Genomic DNA, 18,948 nt, shown 5'->3' on the forward strand with positions numbered 1-18,948 from the left:
GCTCAAGGTGATGCAGTACTTCTAGTCTATAAATCCAGTATAAATATCTCCTTTTACTGCTCCTCCCCTCTAGGAAACAGAGCCAATATTTTTAGGCACCGAGACTAAACATCAATTTGAGAATCTTAATATTTTTGAGTACCTCTGGGATAAAGTATCTCTTGTGTAAATAGCTAACCATGTTTTGATCAGCCCACTGGCCATTTTGCAAGCCAGAATATTACATATTTAGATTGACGTGCCTGTTTTGACTCATTTTGAACACTGATTTATCCTTGAATATTGATAATCTCTAGATAATCAGCAGGTGATCATATTATAAAGAACGCTAACCCAATGTTGTTTCACCCCTTTCTCAGATTTTTCTAGAAGCAAGTGTTTGTCGCTCAACTCCACTAGCAGAGGCAGAGGCCCTGTCTGAAGTTTTCAATACTCTAGTTCCCGACGTGCTTCAGTTTTGAGCTTTTGATATTGTACAAATATACAGTCCCTCCCAGCTGTAGTGATTCATAATGCCCTGGAGCCACTACTGCTGTAATACTGCACAACTACATGGCTAGTGAACAGACATCCCAACATGCCTCTTGGCCATGATCTCCTAGAGGCTATTGAAGACAGATGAATGGCAAGAGCAGAGCTTTCTACTCAAGGCTTCCTACTGCTGGGTGACTGGTTATTTTCACACTAGAAGGACTGGTCTCACACTTTGCCATCCCCACAAGAGCACAGAAGGGACCTATACCATATCCTTACCTTTCCTTCTGACTCACAGAGCAGTGTCACGCGGTACTGGCTCTTACCGCCCCTTCATAGTGGAACATCTTGGCATACCTGGCCATGCTTTGCTTCCAGCCTGTCTGTTAGCAGGTGTGTTTTGGTCTGGCAGCAGGAGGCCCTGGAGAGAAGACTCCTCAGGCTAGTCTATGTGCCCTCTATTGGGGAGCTGCATGCTAGTGTGGCAAGAACTAAGGGAAGGTGTCACCTCTGTGACCACCTCCAGGAATTGACTGTATGTTTCAGGGCCAGACACATAAGCAGTGACCAGTAGGAGTGGATAGCCTCAGGACCTGGCATAAAGAGCACCAGCCGCAGAAATTCAGTAAGTTTCCAAAGAGATGTATGTGTCCCATGAAGATGGAAAGTGGATGCGTATTCCCATGTGGAAGCTGGGACACCCTGATAGCCTCCGTTCCATTGCCAGCCACTTTGACATGGGTAATTCCTTTCCCAGATAATCTGCCCAGGAAAGATTTCACACCATCTAGAAACCATTGGCACTGAGATGCTTCTACAGGAGGTGTTTGTCTGGATGGCCTTTATTTACTGCATGGGGGGATTAAAGGTTTGAGGACATCAGCTGCAAACATGCTTTGGGTTATTGTGGGCCAGAAGGGGCATGTCACCTATGTGGTCTCTACTTTGAAGTGTCAAGTCCACAATACCAAAGGAGGAATTCTTTGGACATGGTGCTCTTAGCATAAAATCTGAAGGGCTGACCATCCCCACTTCCTCTTCAGGACTAGGACTACTTTCCCATGCCTCCTTTGTCTTATTTCTTTGGGACTGTGGCATATGTGGTGCAGGTAGGCTACCTAGTTAATAGGGAAGGAGACTGCTTCACAGAGAGCCAGGTGTCAAAGCCAGGGATTCACAGAAAGCCCTGAGTCACAGAGGTACGATGCAAGACCAGTGTTCATGGTAAGCTAGAAGCCTAAGGCAAAGTTTAGGGTCTACCACCAGTGAAGGTCAGAGTTATGTCAGCAAGAATTCAAGCCTAGGTAAAAAAAAAGGAATGAAATCTGCTGTCTTGGGCCATGTTTTAAAGGGTAGAGCAGGAACCTGTTTCCTGCAGCCTCATTTAGGACTGTGTACTCTTCAAGTACCAGGTGAGGAGCTGCTGAATGACCACAAAATGTGCCTCTGGGGGCCTAAAGGCAGGCTGGAGGGCACTGGGGTGTGTGCCTGATTAGTAGCAAGTAATTCTTCCCCAGATGATCGTTTTATCCTGCATCTTGTTACACAGACTTGGGGTGAGGTGATGTAGTCTGGACAAATGGAAGGAAAAAGGGAGGGGAAGTGTGCTCCATGTAAGTGGCCCATAAGTGCCCTAACCTTTCTCCCATAGACTCACTGACTCCCAGAGGAAGGACAGGTTACTTTGGGAGAAGACAGCATGCTGTTCCACTGTGTGAGTGGTTCCAGAGCTAGAGTCCCACCGTGCCTTGCTTTCCCACAAGGAAAAGTGTCCAATAACCTGGGAGGTTAAGGGGTCTGGCTCTCACCTGCACATCCCTGCGTCCTTTGGTAAGGGAGTTGTTCCAGGGCTTCATCCTGTGTTGGAGAAGGGGCTTTGTTCCCCTTCACCATGACAAGCCTGTTGGGGGGCATTTTCTAGGATGATACAGAAGAGACCCTGGTGCTTAGGCCCAGCTCTCAGTATGACCGAGATGGCACAGGAAAGATTTAAGCATGGGTGGCTTAAGGCTGTGGCTAGTTCACAGAAACAGGATGGCTCGTGAGGACTTGCCTATGTCATGACAGTTTGTACTTGGGTCTGGGATTTATTGAATAGAAATTTTGGCCCAGGGATAAAGAACAAAGGCTGGTTATGCACAGGCCTGAACTTGGGGCCTTCTTCAGCCTTCGTTGCAAACGTGGCCCTGTTGGACTATGTTTTGAAATATTCTATTATTGTTTAAAATGTGTTATACTTATGCTATGACTTTGTTTATGAATTCAGGCTTACTTGTGACACCTTGACTTGATATAAACAGTGTTTAAAATCTAACTAAAACACTTGCGTGAGTTCTCTTCTTGTAATAATTTTTACTTTCAGTAGCAGGTACAATACAAGATATTTTTACAATCAAAGTCATTGTTGTTTGCTTTTAACATCATCCCAGTGCCCGTTTCCCGTACTTCTGTATTTTCAATAGCATTTATTTAAAATTTTAAAAAGTTAACATGCCTGTTTCATATTGTTCTTTTTTACATGAGTTGGGACTTTGATTTCTTTGTTTTTTTCAAAATTCTTCCCAAGGCTATTTTCACTTCTTTATTTTTTAGACAGTAGATGATAGGGTTCAGCATAGGAGTAAAGATGCTATACTGGATGGAAGCAACTTGATCCAGGATCACTGAAGAAATGGAGCTGGGTTTCATGTACTGAAAAAGAGCTGTTGTATATAATAAACCCACCACAATGAGGTGGGAGCTGCAGGTGGAAAAAGCTTTATGTCTACCCTCTGCAGAGCGTATCCTCAAGATGGTGGAGATGATTTGGATGTAGGAAATCAAGACAAGGAGGATATTGATGACAGCAAGGACAGCAATTGAAGAAAGAAGAGTCATTTTGTTGACGAGTGTCTCAGTGCAGGACAGAGTTAGGAGTGGGGGAAGCTCACAGCTAAAATGCCCAATTTCATTGGGCCCACAGAAGTTCAAGTTTAATACAGGAACTGTGTTGACCAGTGAATACATAAGGCCCATTGTCCAAGATCCTCCCACTAGCTGTCTGCACACTCTTTTATTCATAGTCCCCGCGTAATGCAGGGGATCAAATATGGCAGCATAGCGGTCATAAGCCATTACAGAGAGCATGAATGCTTCACAACTAGCTGAGAGAAATATGAAAAATGTCTGGGTAAAGCAAGCATTGACAGAAATAGTTTTATGCCTTGCTAGTAAATTCACCAGCATCTTAGGGACAATGGCTGAGGAATAGCAGAGGTCAACAAAGGATAGGTGAAACAGGAAGAAATACATGGGGGTATGAAGGTGAGAATCAGCTTGTATCACCAACATTATGACTGTGTTCCCTGCTAGGGTGATTAGGTATATCACCAAAAACACAAAGAACAGTAACATTTGGAGTTGCGGGTCACTGGAAAGTCCTAAGAGAATAAACTCAGTCACAGTGGTTTGGTTTTCCATTCCTAGGGACTGACCTGCAAGAAAAGAAACAATTCAGAATTATCATTATAACAATGAAAGGACTTTTCAAAAGACTGCAAAAAGGACAGAGAGAGAGCTGGAACAACTTGTTATTTTCTGAGCCAGCTGATGGGCTTGAACATCCAAACTGACTGAGAAGCAGGTTTCCAAGTCACAGGAAATTTCACAATTTTGACATTGGTTTTGGTGCAAGTCACAATATTATACCCCCAAATTTCCAATCCCAACATGTTGCCAAAGTGCTTCATCTAGGTTTTGCAGGATCCAAGTCCCTGCTCTGCGGCAGAGAACCTGGAAGCTCCAAGAGACGTGGCTCTGGCCTTTCTCCTTCCAACCTGAGAGCTTAGCCTCATTTATAGCCAGACTTCATTTATAGCTAGATCAGGATTGCAGCTTTATAGCAAGAAACATGCAAGACCATTCCCGATGGCAGTAAAGAACTGGGGGACCTAAAATCTCTGGGTACTTGGACCATGCAGTTCATAAGATGCCACTTAATTCAGGTCAAGCTTTGTAGGAAGACCCACTGGATGGACAGTTCTTGGAGAGGACACAGGTCTGATAATGCTTTCCAGTGCAGAGGAAAGCTGCCTGTCCCATGGCAAGGAAGCATGGAAAAATCCACTTTCCCACACAAGGTCAGTCTACCAAGCACATCAATCAAAATTTTTCCTTGGATTCAGCAAAATATAATCAACCCTGAGATGTTCTGCACAAGACGTATTGAGCTGCAATGTGGAAATTCCCAGGAAAAACATTACTTCCAGCTCTGTGCCAGTTCGTATATTCAGTTTCTCATTCCAAGTAAATTAATAAAATTGAGTGAGTTAGTGTCTTTTTAGTATTTGCTATAACTAAACAGGAGTCAACAACTTGTCCAAGGACTTTTCAAGTATTCAACATTGACTCAAAGAACCTTACCCGCCATTTTCATGTGAATACAATTTACAATAAAATAGTATTTGAAAGCCCATGTCACTGACCTGGATCTGCGGAGACAGCCCCTTGTACATACTGGTTGAGCCATCACACTGTAGACAGCTAGTTGTGTGGATTATGTTGCAAGATTTGGAGCAATTCTGTTTCAGGATGGACAACTCTGTTTCAACCCATACTTCCCCTCCCTAATTTCTTGCTTTGAACACCTATCTGAAATATCATTATTTGTCCAGCTCCTTCATCCCACCAAGACACCAAGATGTGGGGTGAGGTGGGCACGCTGGAGGCGAGGGACAGGATCCAGCTAGATCTAGACAAGTTGCAGAGGTGGGCGGATAAAAATAGGATGGAGTTCAACACAGATAAGTGCAAGGTGCTGAATCTAGGGAGAAGGAACCAGCAACACACCTACTGGCTGGGGAACTCCTTTCTCAACAACACAGTGGCTGAAAGGGATCTGGAGTCATTGTTGACTACAGGATGAACATGAGCTGGCAATGCGAGCAAGTGGTCTGTAAAGCTAACCGCATCTTGTCGTGCATCTACAGCTGCATCACAAGCAGGTCCAGGGAGGTGATCCTTCCCCTCTATGCGATACTGGTCAGGCTGCAGCTGGGGTACTGCATCCAGTTCTGGGCGCCGCACTTCAGGAGGGATGTGGCTATGCTTGAGAGGGTCCAGAGGAGGGCCACTCGCATGGTCAAGAGGCAGTGGGTCAGGCCCCATGAAGAGAGGCTGAAGGGCCTGAACCTATTCAGCCTCCACAAGAGAAGGCTGAGACGGCCTGGTGGCCATCTATAAACTCACCAGAGGGAACCAACAGGAGTTAGGGGAGGCTCTATTCCCCAGGGTACCACCCACGGTTACTAGGAATAACAGCCACAAATTGTTAGCGAGCAGGTTCAGTCTGGACATCAGGAGACATTACTTTACAGTTAGGGCTGCCAGGCTCTGGAAAGGACTCCCAAGGGAGGTGGTGCTCTCTCCTACCTTGGCGGTCTTCAAAAGGAGCCTGGACAGATATTTCACTGGGGTGTTATAACCCTAAGCCTTATGAAACTATAAAACAACAACACCGTCCTCTTGATTTGTTATTCTCTTGCATTTCAATTTTATGATTCAGTCTTTCATCATGTTTTAGCTTGCTATATAAATATTCTTCATAGTTTCCATGCCTTTAGATTAATCTCTAAAGTCTGGTTCATTATAGTATATAATTAGGATTAATGTATTTTAAATTATTAAGTAAAACCACGTACCAGTTTGCCTGAAGTGGGGCAATGAAGGTAGCCAGTAGACAACAAAGTAAACAGAACCATATTTTAAAATTTATCTTTTTTTAATATATTCTAACACAGTATATGATAACATAACACAGAAAAAGGGGAGATTTTGGTGGCTTTCTAGTTTTCAGTTGTGAAAATGTAGACTTTTTTTAAGGTTTAAGGATAGATGGTCTAAGGTTTAAGCATGCACAGGTGGTCACTATTTCTGTGGCCTGTATCCCTATGCACATGGATGGCTACCTATGTACCCAGAAGTAGTGTGTCACTGCTGTACCTAAGTGTCATTTTGGGGCCTTTAATAATCACGTCCACAACCCAATATAGGCATCCAGAAATGAATAGTATGTCATCCTAGTCTTCAGCATCATGACTTTGGAGGTTTGAGTGGTCTTGTGTGGGGTGTGATTTTGAGCCCCATCAGGTAGACAAGGGAATTTGTTATTAATGTCCCATATCATGAAGAAGTCTGCAAAACACTGAGCTAATGATTAAGAAGGTGGCAACAATACCACCTGGACTCAGGTTTTAAAATAAGATTGTGGACACCACCAGATTTTGTGAGAAACCCAGCCCTGCGCGTGTGTATTGAATGTGCTCTGAGAACACCTACTACATGGGACTTCACAGGACTCCTTGGCACAAGAACACACAGTGTCTCAATCCTGACTCGGTTCAGGCATTGCCAAAGTGCAAAAGTGCATCTAGCCTAAGGTGGTCTGGACCTAGCGCAAAGTTCAATTCTAGGCACTTGGGAAACTTGAAATTCAAACGCGAAAATGTCTCTAGGGTCTAGGCACATGCAGCATTAGGTAGCACCTAACAATTCAGGACTGCAAGCTTGGATGTTGGCTCCTACATTGCCCCTTAATTTCAACTGAGGCACAAAAGCTCTTTTGTGGATCTGGCCAAGATGACTTAGGCCTAGAAGGAATTCAGGGACCGAGTAAAGCCCGATGTATTTTGGATGCGCCTATTATATATTCTCTGTCTCCTGCTCAGCCTAGGTGAATTTATGGAGGGTTCATACAGCTTTTCGTTCTGTATTCTGATACTATCCTTTTATTTAACAAGTTCTTTTAACTCCCTTATTTTTATCCTCCCCCTATACACTAGCAAAAAGTTTCCTTTTCACTGATTGCCCTTCTTTGCATCTGTTACAATTTTAATTAATTTCTCTTGAAGATTGGTAGCCAGAATTGTATATATTATTCCCCACAAAACCTTTCAAATACTGTATGTTACATTTTCATTCCAAAATGACATATATATACACACACAGGCACAGACAAAGCCACACACACACACATTCACAAAAGCAAATACAACTATATCTATTCTTATATTGCTCCCACCCAGCCTCCCACGCAGCAGAGCAAAGAATAAAATAAGAATGCACTCACCAACCATTCATATCAAAACAGTTCATGTGATGTCTGTTCCGTAAAAGACTGGGAGAAAGAACAGATTACATGCTTCTCTTTACCCTGAAAACAGCTCAAAGTGATAGATTATTATTAGTTTGTAGATCCAGTATAAATACCTGCCTTTACTGTTCCTCCCCTTTAGGAGACAGAGAACCAAAATCTTCCAGACTCTAAGACTAAACATTAATTGGAGAATCGAAACATTTTGTGGGGACCTCTGGGACAACGTATCTCGTGTGTAATTAGCTAAAAGTGTTTTGATGTGTCTGTTTTGATTCACTTGGTATATAGATTTATCTGTAGGAAATAAGCAGGTGATCATATTATAAAAATCCCTAACCCAGAGGTATTTCCCTATTTTCTCTGATTTTCTATATGCAAGCATTTATTGGTCAACTCCATTAACAGAGACAGAGACCTTTCCTGAAAGTTTGGAGAGAAAAAGCAGTTTAAGTAATTCAGGTCTGGTGGTCCAGGACTGGGCAAACATACAGGCCTCTCCCAGCTACAGTGACTCATAGTGTCCCGGAGCCTCTGCTGCTGTAATGCTGCACAGTAGGGGTGTGCAAACCTTTGGTCGCTGACTCAATTTGGATAAGCTTCAGTCCAATTTGGAGGCCAAGTCACCGAATCTGAATCGAATTGGGAAGGGAAAAATCCCCTCCAAATCGATTTGGAGCCTCCGAATCAATTCAGAAAAGATTTAGAAAAAGATTTGGAGATTCAGAAGGCAGTCTTTCAGGGGAACAGAAACTGAGAAGAGGGAGCAGAGGCAGGCTGGCGGGCACTGGGGTGTGTGCCTGATTGGTTGCAAGTAGTTCTGCCCCAGATGATCGTTTTATCCTGCATCTTGTTACACAGACTTGGGGTGAGGTGATGTAGTCTGGACAAAAGGAAGGAAAAAGGGAGGGGAAGTGTGCTCCGTGTAAGTGGCCCACAAGTGGCCTAACCTTTCCCCCGTAGACTCATTGACTCCCAGAGAAAGGACAGGTTTTTGGGGGGTCAAGTGAGAAGGCAGCATGCTGTTCCATTGTGTGAGAGGTTCCAGGGCTAGAGTCCCACCGTGCCTTGCTTTCCCACAAGGAAAAGTGTCCAATAACCTGGGAGGTTAAGGGGTCTGGCTCTCACCTGCACATCCCTGCGTCCTTTGGTAAGGGAGTTGTTCCAGGGCTTCATCCTGTGTTGGAGAAGGGGCTTTGTTCCCTTCCACCATGACAAGTCTGTTGGGGGGCGTTTTCTAGGATGACACAGAAGAGACCCTGGTGCTTAGGCCCAGCTCTCAGTGTGGCCAAGATGGCACAGGAAAGGGTTTAGCATGGGTTCTGGGTTGGGTTCTTGTTCTCCATGGGGCAAAAATATTCCCAGTGGATTCATCCACTGAATAGAAGTGTCAGCAGCTAGGGGTGCCCGGCTCCAGAACCCAGAACCCCCCTGCACTGATCTCCTCGACAGCTGCAGGCTTTGTGGCTGCAGCAGGGCCTAGCAGCCAGGCCTGCAGTAGTTCCCCCCAGTCTGCCCCAAGACAGACACAGTTGCACAAGCACCCATGTCACGAGTTTTGCCTGCCTGTGGCCAGAGGTGCAGGGCCCCAGAACCCCCCTGCACTGGTCTCCTTGACAGCTGGCAGGTATTGTGGCCTCAGCAGGGGCTACCACCCCTGCAGCCTTCACCCTGCTGCACCTTAACACACGCAGTGTCACCCATGTCACGAGTTCTGCTTGTCCGCAGCTTGCGGTGCAGTTTCCCCCAAACCCCTACACTTATCTCATTGAAACTTGGCAGGCTTTGTGGAGGCAGCAGGGGCTACCATCCCTGCAGTTTTGACCCTGCTGTGGCTTAACACATACACGTGACATGAGCTTTGCTTTCAGGATTTTGGGGTGCAGTTTCCCCAAACCCCCTACACCTATCTCCTTGAAACTTGGCAGGCTTTGTGGCCTCTACAGGGGCTAGCTTACCTGTAGTTTTGACCTCGCTGTGTCTTAACACATACACGTGACATGAGCTTTGCTTTCAGGATTTTGGGGTGCAGTTTCCCCAAACCCCCTACACCTATCTCCTTGAAACTTGGCAGGCTTTGTTGCCTCAGCAGGGGCTACTATCCCTGCAGTTTTGACCCCACTGTGGCTTAACACGTATACCTTACATAAGATTTTCTCTAAAGAATTTGGGATGCAGTTTCTCCGAACTCCCTGCATCTATCTTTGTCAAATATAGCTTGTGTCATACCCTCAGAAGGGGCTACAATTTTTACAAGTTTTATCCAAATCTGGCCAGAAATGACAAAGTTATAGCCTGTTTTGACCTTCCCCGTTATATCCTATGGGCGAAACATCAAAACAGGGTCGAAACGGCAAAACGTTTTGACGGAGCAGAACAGAACAGCTGTTTTGACTCAAAACAGAAATCAAAATGAAACACAGTTCTGTCAAAAAGTTGAAATGAAACGCTTCCGTTTCGTACAGCCCTACTGGACAGTAACACCTCCGAGGCATGGGATTGGCTGCAGAAGATCTTGGAGACCTTGGGTGCACACCTTAAGGCATTTAATATTGCGAGATACTGAGAGAGAGTAATTTTAGACACTAGACAAGAATTCACCCAGGGGTCCCAGGCAGTCTCCCAACTTGCATTCCTCCAAAAGTAACAAGAAAGGCGTGACAGGCGACAGAAGGAGAAAAGCCCTGGGACCAAGCAAGCACAAGTGTCACAGGTGCTAGGAGGTGCTACTATGCCTTTTGCTCTCCTCCTGCTACAGATGACTTCTATGTACCCTACTCTGTTCTACTTTTCTGTCATCTGGTTCATTTGCAAAACTGCCAGTATAGTGGATTGCCAATATGGTTCAACAAGGACCTCAGGAGTTAGGTGATTACAGTCAATTTTAGGTCAATAGAATTTCATCCACCACATGCCGAAGTCCCCTTCAGTGGGGACCAGCTTATAACTAATCCTCTGACTTGATATATTCTGTGATCTATACTCAGTCAGTTTTACTAGTAGTAGTGCTTCACGTAATAATTTATGTTGAATTAATTACTAATTGAACTGCCACCAAAATAGGGTAAAATTCAAGATAAATTCAGCCTTACTTGTGATACCTTGACTTGATATAAACAGTGTTTAAAATCTAACTACAACACTTGTGTGGGTTCTCTTCTTGTAATAATTTTTACTTTCAGTAGCAGGTACAATACAAGATATTTTTACAAACAAAGTCATTGCCATTTGTTTTTAACATCATCCCAGTACCTGTTTCCCGTACTTCTGTATTTTCAATAGCATTTATTTAAAATTTTTAAAAGTTAACATGCCTGTTTAAAATTGTTCTTTTTTTACATGAGTTGGGACTTTGATTTCTTTGTTGTTTTTTTTCAGAAGTCTTCCCAAGGCTATTTTCACTTCTTTGTTTTTTAGACTGTAGATAATAGGGTTTAACATAGGGGTAAGGATGCTATACTGGATGGAAACAACTTGATCCAGGATCACTGAAGAAATGGAGCTGGGTTTCATGTACTGAAAAAGAGCTGTTGTATATAATAAACCCACCACAATGAGGTGGGAGCTGCAGGTGGAAAAAGCTTTATGTCTACCCTCTGCAGAGCGTATCCTCAAGATGGTGGAGATGATTTGGATGTAGGAAATCAAGACAAGGAGGAAAGTGATGACAGCAAGGACTACAATTGAAGAAAGCAGAGTTATTTTGTTGATGAGTGTCTCAGTGCAGGACAGAGTTAGGAGTGGGGGAAGTTCACAGCTAAAATGCCCAATTTCATTGGGCCCACAGAAGTTCAAGTTTAATATAGGAACTGTGTTGACCAGTGAATACATAAGGCCCATTGTCCAGGATCCTCCCACTAGCTGTCTGCACACTCTTTTATTCATAGTCCCCACGTAATGCAGGGGATCACATATGGCAGCATAGCGGTCATAAGCCATTGCTGAGAGCATGAATGCTTCACAACTAGCTGAAAAACATATGAAAAACATCTGGGTAAAGCAAGCATTGACAGAAATAGTTTTATGCATTGCTAGCAAATTCACCAGCATCTTAGGGACAATGGCTGAGGAATAGCAGAGGTCAACAGAAGATAGATGGAACAGGAAGAAATACATGGGGGTATGAAGGTGAGAATCAGCTTGTATCACCAACATTATGACTGTGTTCCCTGCTAGGGTGATTAGGTATATCACCAAAAACACAAAGAACAGTAACATTTGGAGTTGCGGGTCACTGGAAAGTCCCAAGAGAATAAACTCAGTCACAGTGGTTTGGTTTTCCATTCCTAGGGACTGACCTGCAAGAAAAGAAACAATTCAGAATTATCATTATAAGAATGAAAGGATTTTTCAAAAGGACACAGAGAGAGCTGGAACAACCTGCTATTTTCTGAGCCAGCTGATGGGCTTGGAAATCCAAACTGACTGAGAAGCAGGTTTCCAAGTCACAGGAAATTTCACAATTTTGACATTTGGTTCTGGTGCAAGTCACAATATTTTACCCCCAATTTCCCAATCCCAAGTGCCAAGGTGCTTCATCTAGGTTTTGCAGGATCTAAATCCCTGCTCTGCAGCACAGAACCTAGAAGCTCCAAGAGATGTGGCTCTGGCTTTTCTGCTTCCAACCTGAGAGCTTAGCCTCATTTATAACCAGGTCAGGATTGCAGCTTTATAGCAAGAACCATGCAAGACCATTCCTGATGGCAGTAAAGAACTGGGGGCCCTAAAATCTCTGGGTACTTGGACCATGCAGTTCATATGATGGTACTTAATTCAGGTCAAGATTTGTAGGAAGACCCAGTGGATGGACAGTTCTTGAAGAGGATACCCGTCTGTTAACACTTCCCCGCCCAGAGGAAAGCTACCTGTCCCAAGGCACGGAAACATGGAAAAATCCACACAAGGTCAGTCTACCAAGCATATCCATTAAAATTTTTCCTTGGATTCAGCAAAAAATAACCAACCCTGAGATGTTCTCTACGAGAGGTATTGAGCTGCAATGTGGAAATTCCCAGGAAAAACATTACTTCCAGCTCTGTGCCAGTTCGTATATTCAGTTTCTCATTCCAAGTAAATTAATAAAATTGAGTGAGTTAGTGTCTTTTTAGTATTTGTTATAACTAAACAGGTGTCAACAACTTGTCCAAGGACATTTCAGGTATTCAACTTCTTCTGAGCCAACAAAAAAGAAGGCTTTTGGAGACATTTCCCATACAACCGTTCCATAAACACAGTCCCGTAGTTTTTACTTCAAAATCATTGTGAGGGGTTGCAGGAAGAAGCTAAAATTGAAAAGCATCTCCTAATTAGTGTGGTTAAACTTAGATGACTTACTAAACATGCCAGAATCAAGGTCAGTGTCTCTTCTCTTTTAGTGGACGATATCAGTAGGTTTGGCTCACTATTTCATTGCTGCAGCTTTATAGTAGTACAGCTACCATGACTTCAGTGGAATTTTCCCAGCATAAATGGGTGTTAAAGCAGAGGCACATGAAGCATTATGTATGATATTTCTATTTTCAACATAAAAAATAACCAATATTTATGGCTATTTTTCATTTGTGCATGTTAAACATTGAGTCATCAGTAGTTGTACTCTTTTTGAGAAAGGATATTATAGACCAAGATCTTCAAAATAGATGGTCAACATCAGAAACCTCCAAACCTCCTGGTTTACTTAAACTGAAAATCCAGCACTTTCTAAAAATCAGTGTCCTTGAGGTATCTCCAGTTGTGCACTGAGAATTTCAAGGCACCCACAACCCTGCCCATCAGCAATACAGCTTTTTCAGATGCAATCTTGGGGCCTATTTGATCCCACTGCGGGTTTATTTCGCTCTGTCAAATCCAGGTAATCAAGGGACTTCAAAATGTCCTTAACACAATTTTCATGTTGATGGAGAAGAGAAGAATTAATCTCAAGTGACCATTTTTTTTAATTGACTCTCACTCCCTTCTATTTTCCTGTAATCTTAGCAGACCTTGTTCTTGATGGACTAAAGTACCTTGGGTGCTTAAATAGTAAATGTTATTTTCATGTGACCTGAGTTTTGGTCTAAGGCAGGGGCGGGCAATTATTTTGGGCAGAGGGCCACTCACTGAGTTTTGGCAAGCCATCGAGGGCTGCATGACAGGCAGCCAGGGGCAGATAAATATTACTTTTCTAAATTGTTTAGGGGTCCCACGGGCTGGATAGAATGGCCTGGCAGGCCACATCTGGCCCATGGGCCACATTTTGCCCATCCCTGGTCTAAGGACATAAGCAGGCAATGAGTAGATGTGAGATCTTTTATTAGACCAGCTGATTAGTTGGGAAAAAGTTCTTAGCAAGCTTTCTGGTGCAATCACCCTTCTTCATGCATAGTGAACAGCAGAGACTTCCCCGGGTGATTGCGCTCTAAAGCTCGCTAAGAACTTTTTTCCAACTACTCATTATTTGTCCAGCTCCTTCATCCCATCCTAATCACTAATTAAAGCTAATCTCTAATTAGAACAACAACACATTCCTCTTCATTTGCTGTTCTCTCTCATTTCTATTTTATGACTGTGCCTTTCATCATGTTTTAGCTTGCTATATAAATATTCTTCATAGTTTCCATGCCTTTAGAGTCATCTCTACAGTCTGGTTCATTATACTATATAACTAGGATTAATGTATTTTAAATTATAAAGTAAAACCATGTAACAGTTTGCCTGAAGTGGGGCAGTGAAGGTAGCCTGAAGCCAACTAAGTAAACAGAACCATATTTTAAAATTCCTGGGGTTTTTTTAATATATTCTAACACAGAATATGATAACATAGCGTAGAAAGTGGGGAGATTTTGGTAGCTCTCTAGTTTTCAATTGTGAAAATGTAGACATTTTTTAAGGTTTAAGCCTAGATAAAACAAAATAAACTAAAACAAAAAATGACAGAAGTATCAAACAAAATAATCTCAAAAATAGCAAACCTTTCCACGAAAAATAAATGTTTCTTTGACCAGAACTGACTAGCAGTGAGCTTTAGCTATTTGCCAACCTTTTTCAATCCACGCTTTCAAGTTCCCTCACAACAGAGACTTTTTAGAAACAAGGACTACAATCTTCATGGTATTCAAGCCACTGGCAAAATCCCCATCCCTTCTGTGGAGTCTGTGCCACTAAGCAGAACAAAACTGAAGACAAAACGACCAGAGAGAAATGAGAAAACACAAAAGGAAGGAAGAAATCCTTGTTTCTGGTGCGTGGGCAAGGGACTACTGCTGTGTTTTCTATGAAACAGTCATTGGGAGGAATAAAAACAAGCCCTAACTGTTGAGTGAAGAACTGAGGACATACCCACAGCAAAGCTAATGCCTTAAATGCTTAGGTGGCCCTGTATCCTTTTCTGGGCTCCTCGATAAACAGGTTTGGTCATCTAAGTGTGAGAAAGGCTACCTATGCACAGGTGGACACTGTTTCTGTGGCTTCAGAAAGCCTAACGAAGCCAGTGCTTCAATCCGGATGTGCTGCTCTGGATACTGAAGCATCTGGAGCTTTTCCGGATCCCAAGCTCTGTCCGAAGCCTTGCACAGCCCTAGTCTACAGCCCAATATAGGCATCCAGAAATTAATAATGTCATCCTAGTCTTCAGTATCATGACTTTGGTGGTTTGAGTGGTCTCGTGTGGGGTGTGATTTTGAGCCCCATCAGGTAGACAAGGGAATTTGTTATTAATGTCCCATATCATGAAGAAGTGAACTAAACACTGAGTGTACTAAAGACTAATGTATTAAGAAGAAGGTGGCAACAATACCACCTCCACTCATGTTTTAAAATAAGATTGTGGACACCACCAGATTTTGTGAGAAACCCAGCCCTGCGCGTGTGTATTGAATGTGCTCTGAGAACACCTACTACATGGGACTTCACAGGACTCCTTGGCACAAGAACACACAGTGTCTCAATCCTGACTCGGTTCAGGCATTGCCAAAGTGCAAAAGTGCATCTAGCCTAAGGTGGTCTGGACCTAGCGCAAAGTTCAATTCTAGGCACTTGGGAAACTTGAAATTCAAACGCGAAAATGTCTCTAGGGTCTAGGCACATGCAGCATTAGGTAGCACCTAACAGAGGCTTTCACTGCAAGTTTGGATGTAGGCACCTACATTGCCCCTTAGTTTCAATTGAGGCACAAAAGCTCTTTTGTGGATCTGGCCAAGATGACTTAGGCCTAGAAGGAACTCAGGGATCAAGTACAGCCCAATGTATTTTGGACACACCTATTATATATTCCCTGTCTCATGCTCAGCCTATGTGAATTTATGGACAGTTCATACACCTTTTTGTTCTGTATTCTGATACTATCCTTTTATTTAACAAGTTCTTTTAACTCCCTTATTTTTACCTCCTGCCCTATATAGTTGCAAAAAGTGTCCTTTTCACTATTATACCCTTTCTACCCTCGGCTAGACAAGCCATATGCTTTTAGACAATCCCCTTGGTCATAATGATTGCCCTTCTTTGCATCTGTTACAGTTTGAATTCATTTCCCTTGAAGATTGGTAGCCAGAACTGTATACATTATTCCCCATGAAATCTTTCAAATACTGTATGTTACATTTTCATTCCAAAATGACATATGTATACACACACAGGCACAGGCAAAGCCACACACACACACACACACACACACACTCGCAAAAGTAAATACAACTATATATATTCTTATATTGCTCCCACCCAGCCTCCCACGCAGCAGAGCGAAGAATAAAATAAGAATGCACTCACCAACCATTCATATCTAAACAGTTCATGGGATGTCTGTTCCTTAAAAGACTGGGAGAAAGAACAGATTATGATGCTCCCAATAAACTTCTACACTGTTTTATTTAGGGAATGTGGCTATTGATCTTAAAGCTAATATTTTAAGGGGGAAATAGTCAAAAGGAGCAAGAGTAACAAAGAATAAACTCAGTGGTTGCTTAGTCTTTTTGTCTATCTTCCTACCTCTATCCCCTCACTCCTTCTTCCTATCTCTCATTCTCTCTCACACACATGGAAGACAAAATGCTTCTCTTTACCATGAAAAAAGCTCAAAGTGATAGATTATTATTAGTTTGCAGATCCAGTATAAATACCTGCCTTTACTGCTCCTCCCCTTTAGGAGACAGACAGCCAAAATCTTCCAGACTCTAAGACTAAACGTTAATTGGAGAATCTAAATATTTTGTGGGGACCTCTGGGACAACGTATCTCGTGTGTAATTAGCTAACCATGTTTTGATGTTTATATTTTGATTCACTTGGTATATAGATTTATCTGTAGAAAATTGGCAGGTGATCATATTATAAAAATCCTTAACCCAGAGGTATTTCCCCATTTTCTCTGATTTTCTATATGCAAGCATTTATTGGCCAACTCCATTAACAGAGACAGAGACCTTTCCTGAAAGTTTGGAGAGAAAAAGCAGTTTAAGTACTTCGGATCTGGTGGTCCAGGGCTGGGCAAACATACAGGCCCCTCCCAGCTACAGTGACTCATAGTGTCCTGGAGCCTCTGCTGCTGTAATGCTGCACAGTAGGGGTGTGCAAAGCTTTGGTCGCCAATTTGATTCAGAGATGATTCGGCCTGATTCGAAGGCTGAATCACTGAATCTGAATTGAATCAGGAGGAAAAAAATTAAAATGCCAGGTATCCAGGTTGTAGCCGTGCAGAGCACTGGTGGGATCAGTCAGGCCATCGGTGGGCTCTCCTTCAAGTGGAGGTGATGGCTGAGTCCCACATGGCAAGGGAGATCATGGTGGCCATGAACCACATGGAGCAGGGGTGGCTCGCTGGGCAGGGTGAGCTCGCCTGTGGGTTCATGGTCACCGATAACAGGGCCAATATGGTCAAGGTGGTCCATGATGCCAACTTTGTTGGCATCTGCTGTGTGGCACACAAGTTCCACCTCATAGTAAGGGACGCCTTGGAGCAAGGCAGGGCTGCAGGTGATGGTGCCATCACTACCACCCAACTGATTTCAAAATGCAGGAAGGTGGTGGGCTACTTCCACCACAGCATCAAGTGGGGCAAGTTGCTGTGGGACAAACAGGCAGAGCTGAGCATCCTGCAGTACAAAATCATTCAGGATGTAGAGACTTGGTGGAACTCCACATATTTGATGCTGGAAAGGCTGGTGGAGCAACAGAAGGCCATCCATGAGATGCTCGGGGAGATTGAGATCAGCGAGCCCCTTAACAAAGTGAATGGGATACCATCTCCCAGATTTTCATGGTCCTGAAGCTGTTCCTTGAGGCCACCAACACCCTCAGCACTGGCAATGCCCTCCTTATCCAGGAGATCCCCATAGTCAAGGAGCTTGAGAACCAAATGGAGAAGTTTCAGGGGATCAATGTTCCTGGCTGGGGCAAGCCGCTTTCACCAGAGGTACAGGCACTGGTGAAGCGGTTGAAGGAGGGCATCAAAAAATGGCTGGATCCATTGCGGTCAAGTACAGTCCATGTGCTGGCAGGCATGTACAACCTGAGGGTGAAGAAGAGCATGTGCAGCACCAAAACCCTCAATCACTGGATGGAGGTGCTGGTGAACAGAGTCAGGGAGGCAAAAGGGCCGAGGCGACATGGAAGAGGGTAATCCACTTTCCCGTGCCAGCACTCCCACCACCAACACCAGCCAGTCTCCTCCATGCCAGCTGCTGCTAATGTGGGCCAATGGCATGGCTTCAATGTTGGGGTCCAGACGCACCAGATCCCAGCCCCAGGCAGGTATTGTCGAGGCTTCGGTGGCTACCTATCTTGCTGAGGATGTGGAGCCGCTGGACTACAACCCCTTGGCCTATTGGACAACCCGCAGCCAGATGTGGAAGGATCTGGTCACAGTTGCCCGGGAACACCTCTGCTGTTCACCGACCAGTGTTTCAAGCAAGAAGATATTCAGCATCACTGGGGATGTAGTGACACCCCACCACACCTGCTTGGATCCTGGTTTGGTGGAGCAGCTGGTGTTCCTCAAGGTGAACCTCTCACTGCTGGGGTTCCCCCAGCTCCAGGTGCAGATAGAGTGAATGCCACCCTCCCCACTCCATCTGCACCGATTTCCTTTTTTCATTTTTTAAAAGCCATTTAATGCCCTGTTTTCAGAGCTGGAGGTGGCACTCACTGCATCACCAGCCAGCAGGGAAAGAACATGTCCCTGCTGACCTTCCATGCCAGGAGGAACTTGGAGGTATGGGCTGGGGCTACGGGAAATGAGGAGGTCCCAGGTCCTGGACATAACCTAAAACTGCACCCTGCCAGGGTTGGGAGCTCCGGTGGACTGCCAATGGTGCAGCAGCCCCAATAAATGCTAGGACCAAGGACATAACTGGTGAAAGGTGGGTAGGAGGC

At 44.0% G+C, this 18,948-nt stretch overlaps 2 protein-coding genes across 2 annotated transcripts; both read right to left on the reverse strand.

Moving 5' to 3' along the window:
* Nucleotides 1-2,988: 2,988 nt before the first annotated feature.
* LOC102367926 (olfactory receptor 1052-like) lies at nt 2,989-7,597 on the reverse strand. The gene is made up of 2 exons (XM_006038766.1): nt 7,580-7,597; nt 2,989-3,947 (listed from the first exon to the last, which is right to left on the reverse strand). The coding sequence occupies exons 1-2, from the start codon at nt 7,584-7,586 to the stop codon at nt 2,989-2,991; spliced, it is 966 nt and encodes a 321-aa protein (XP_006038828.1). The 5' UTR covers nt 7,587-7,597.
* Nucleotides 7,598-10,921: 3,324 nt separating this feature from the next.
* On the reverse strand, nt 10,922-11,887 carry LOC102368181 (olfactory receptor 1052-like). The gene has a single exon (XM_014527363.1). The coding sequence runs from the start codon at nt 11,885-11,887 to the stop codon at nt 10,922-10,924; it is 966 nt and encodes a 321-aa protein (XP_014382849.1).
* Nucleotides 11,888-18,948: the final 7,061 nt, after the last annotated feature.

The sequence above is a fragment of the Alligator sinensis genome, unplaced genomic scaffold (assembly GCF_000455745.1).
Source record: "Alligator sinensis unplaced genomic scaffold, ASM45574v1 scaffold1103_1, whole genome shotgun sequence".
Classification (NCBI taxonomy): domain Eukaryota; kingdom Metazoa; phylum Chordata; order Crocodylia; family Alligatoridae; genus Alligator; species Alligator sinensis.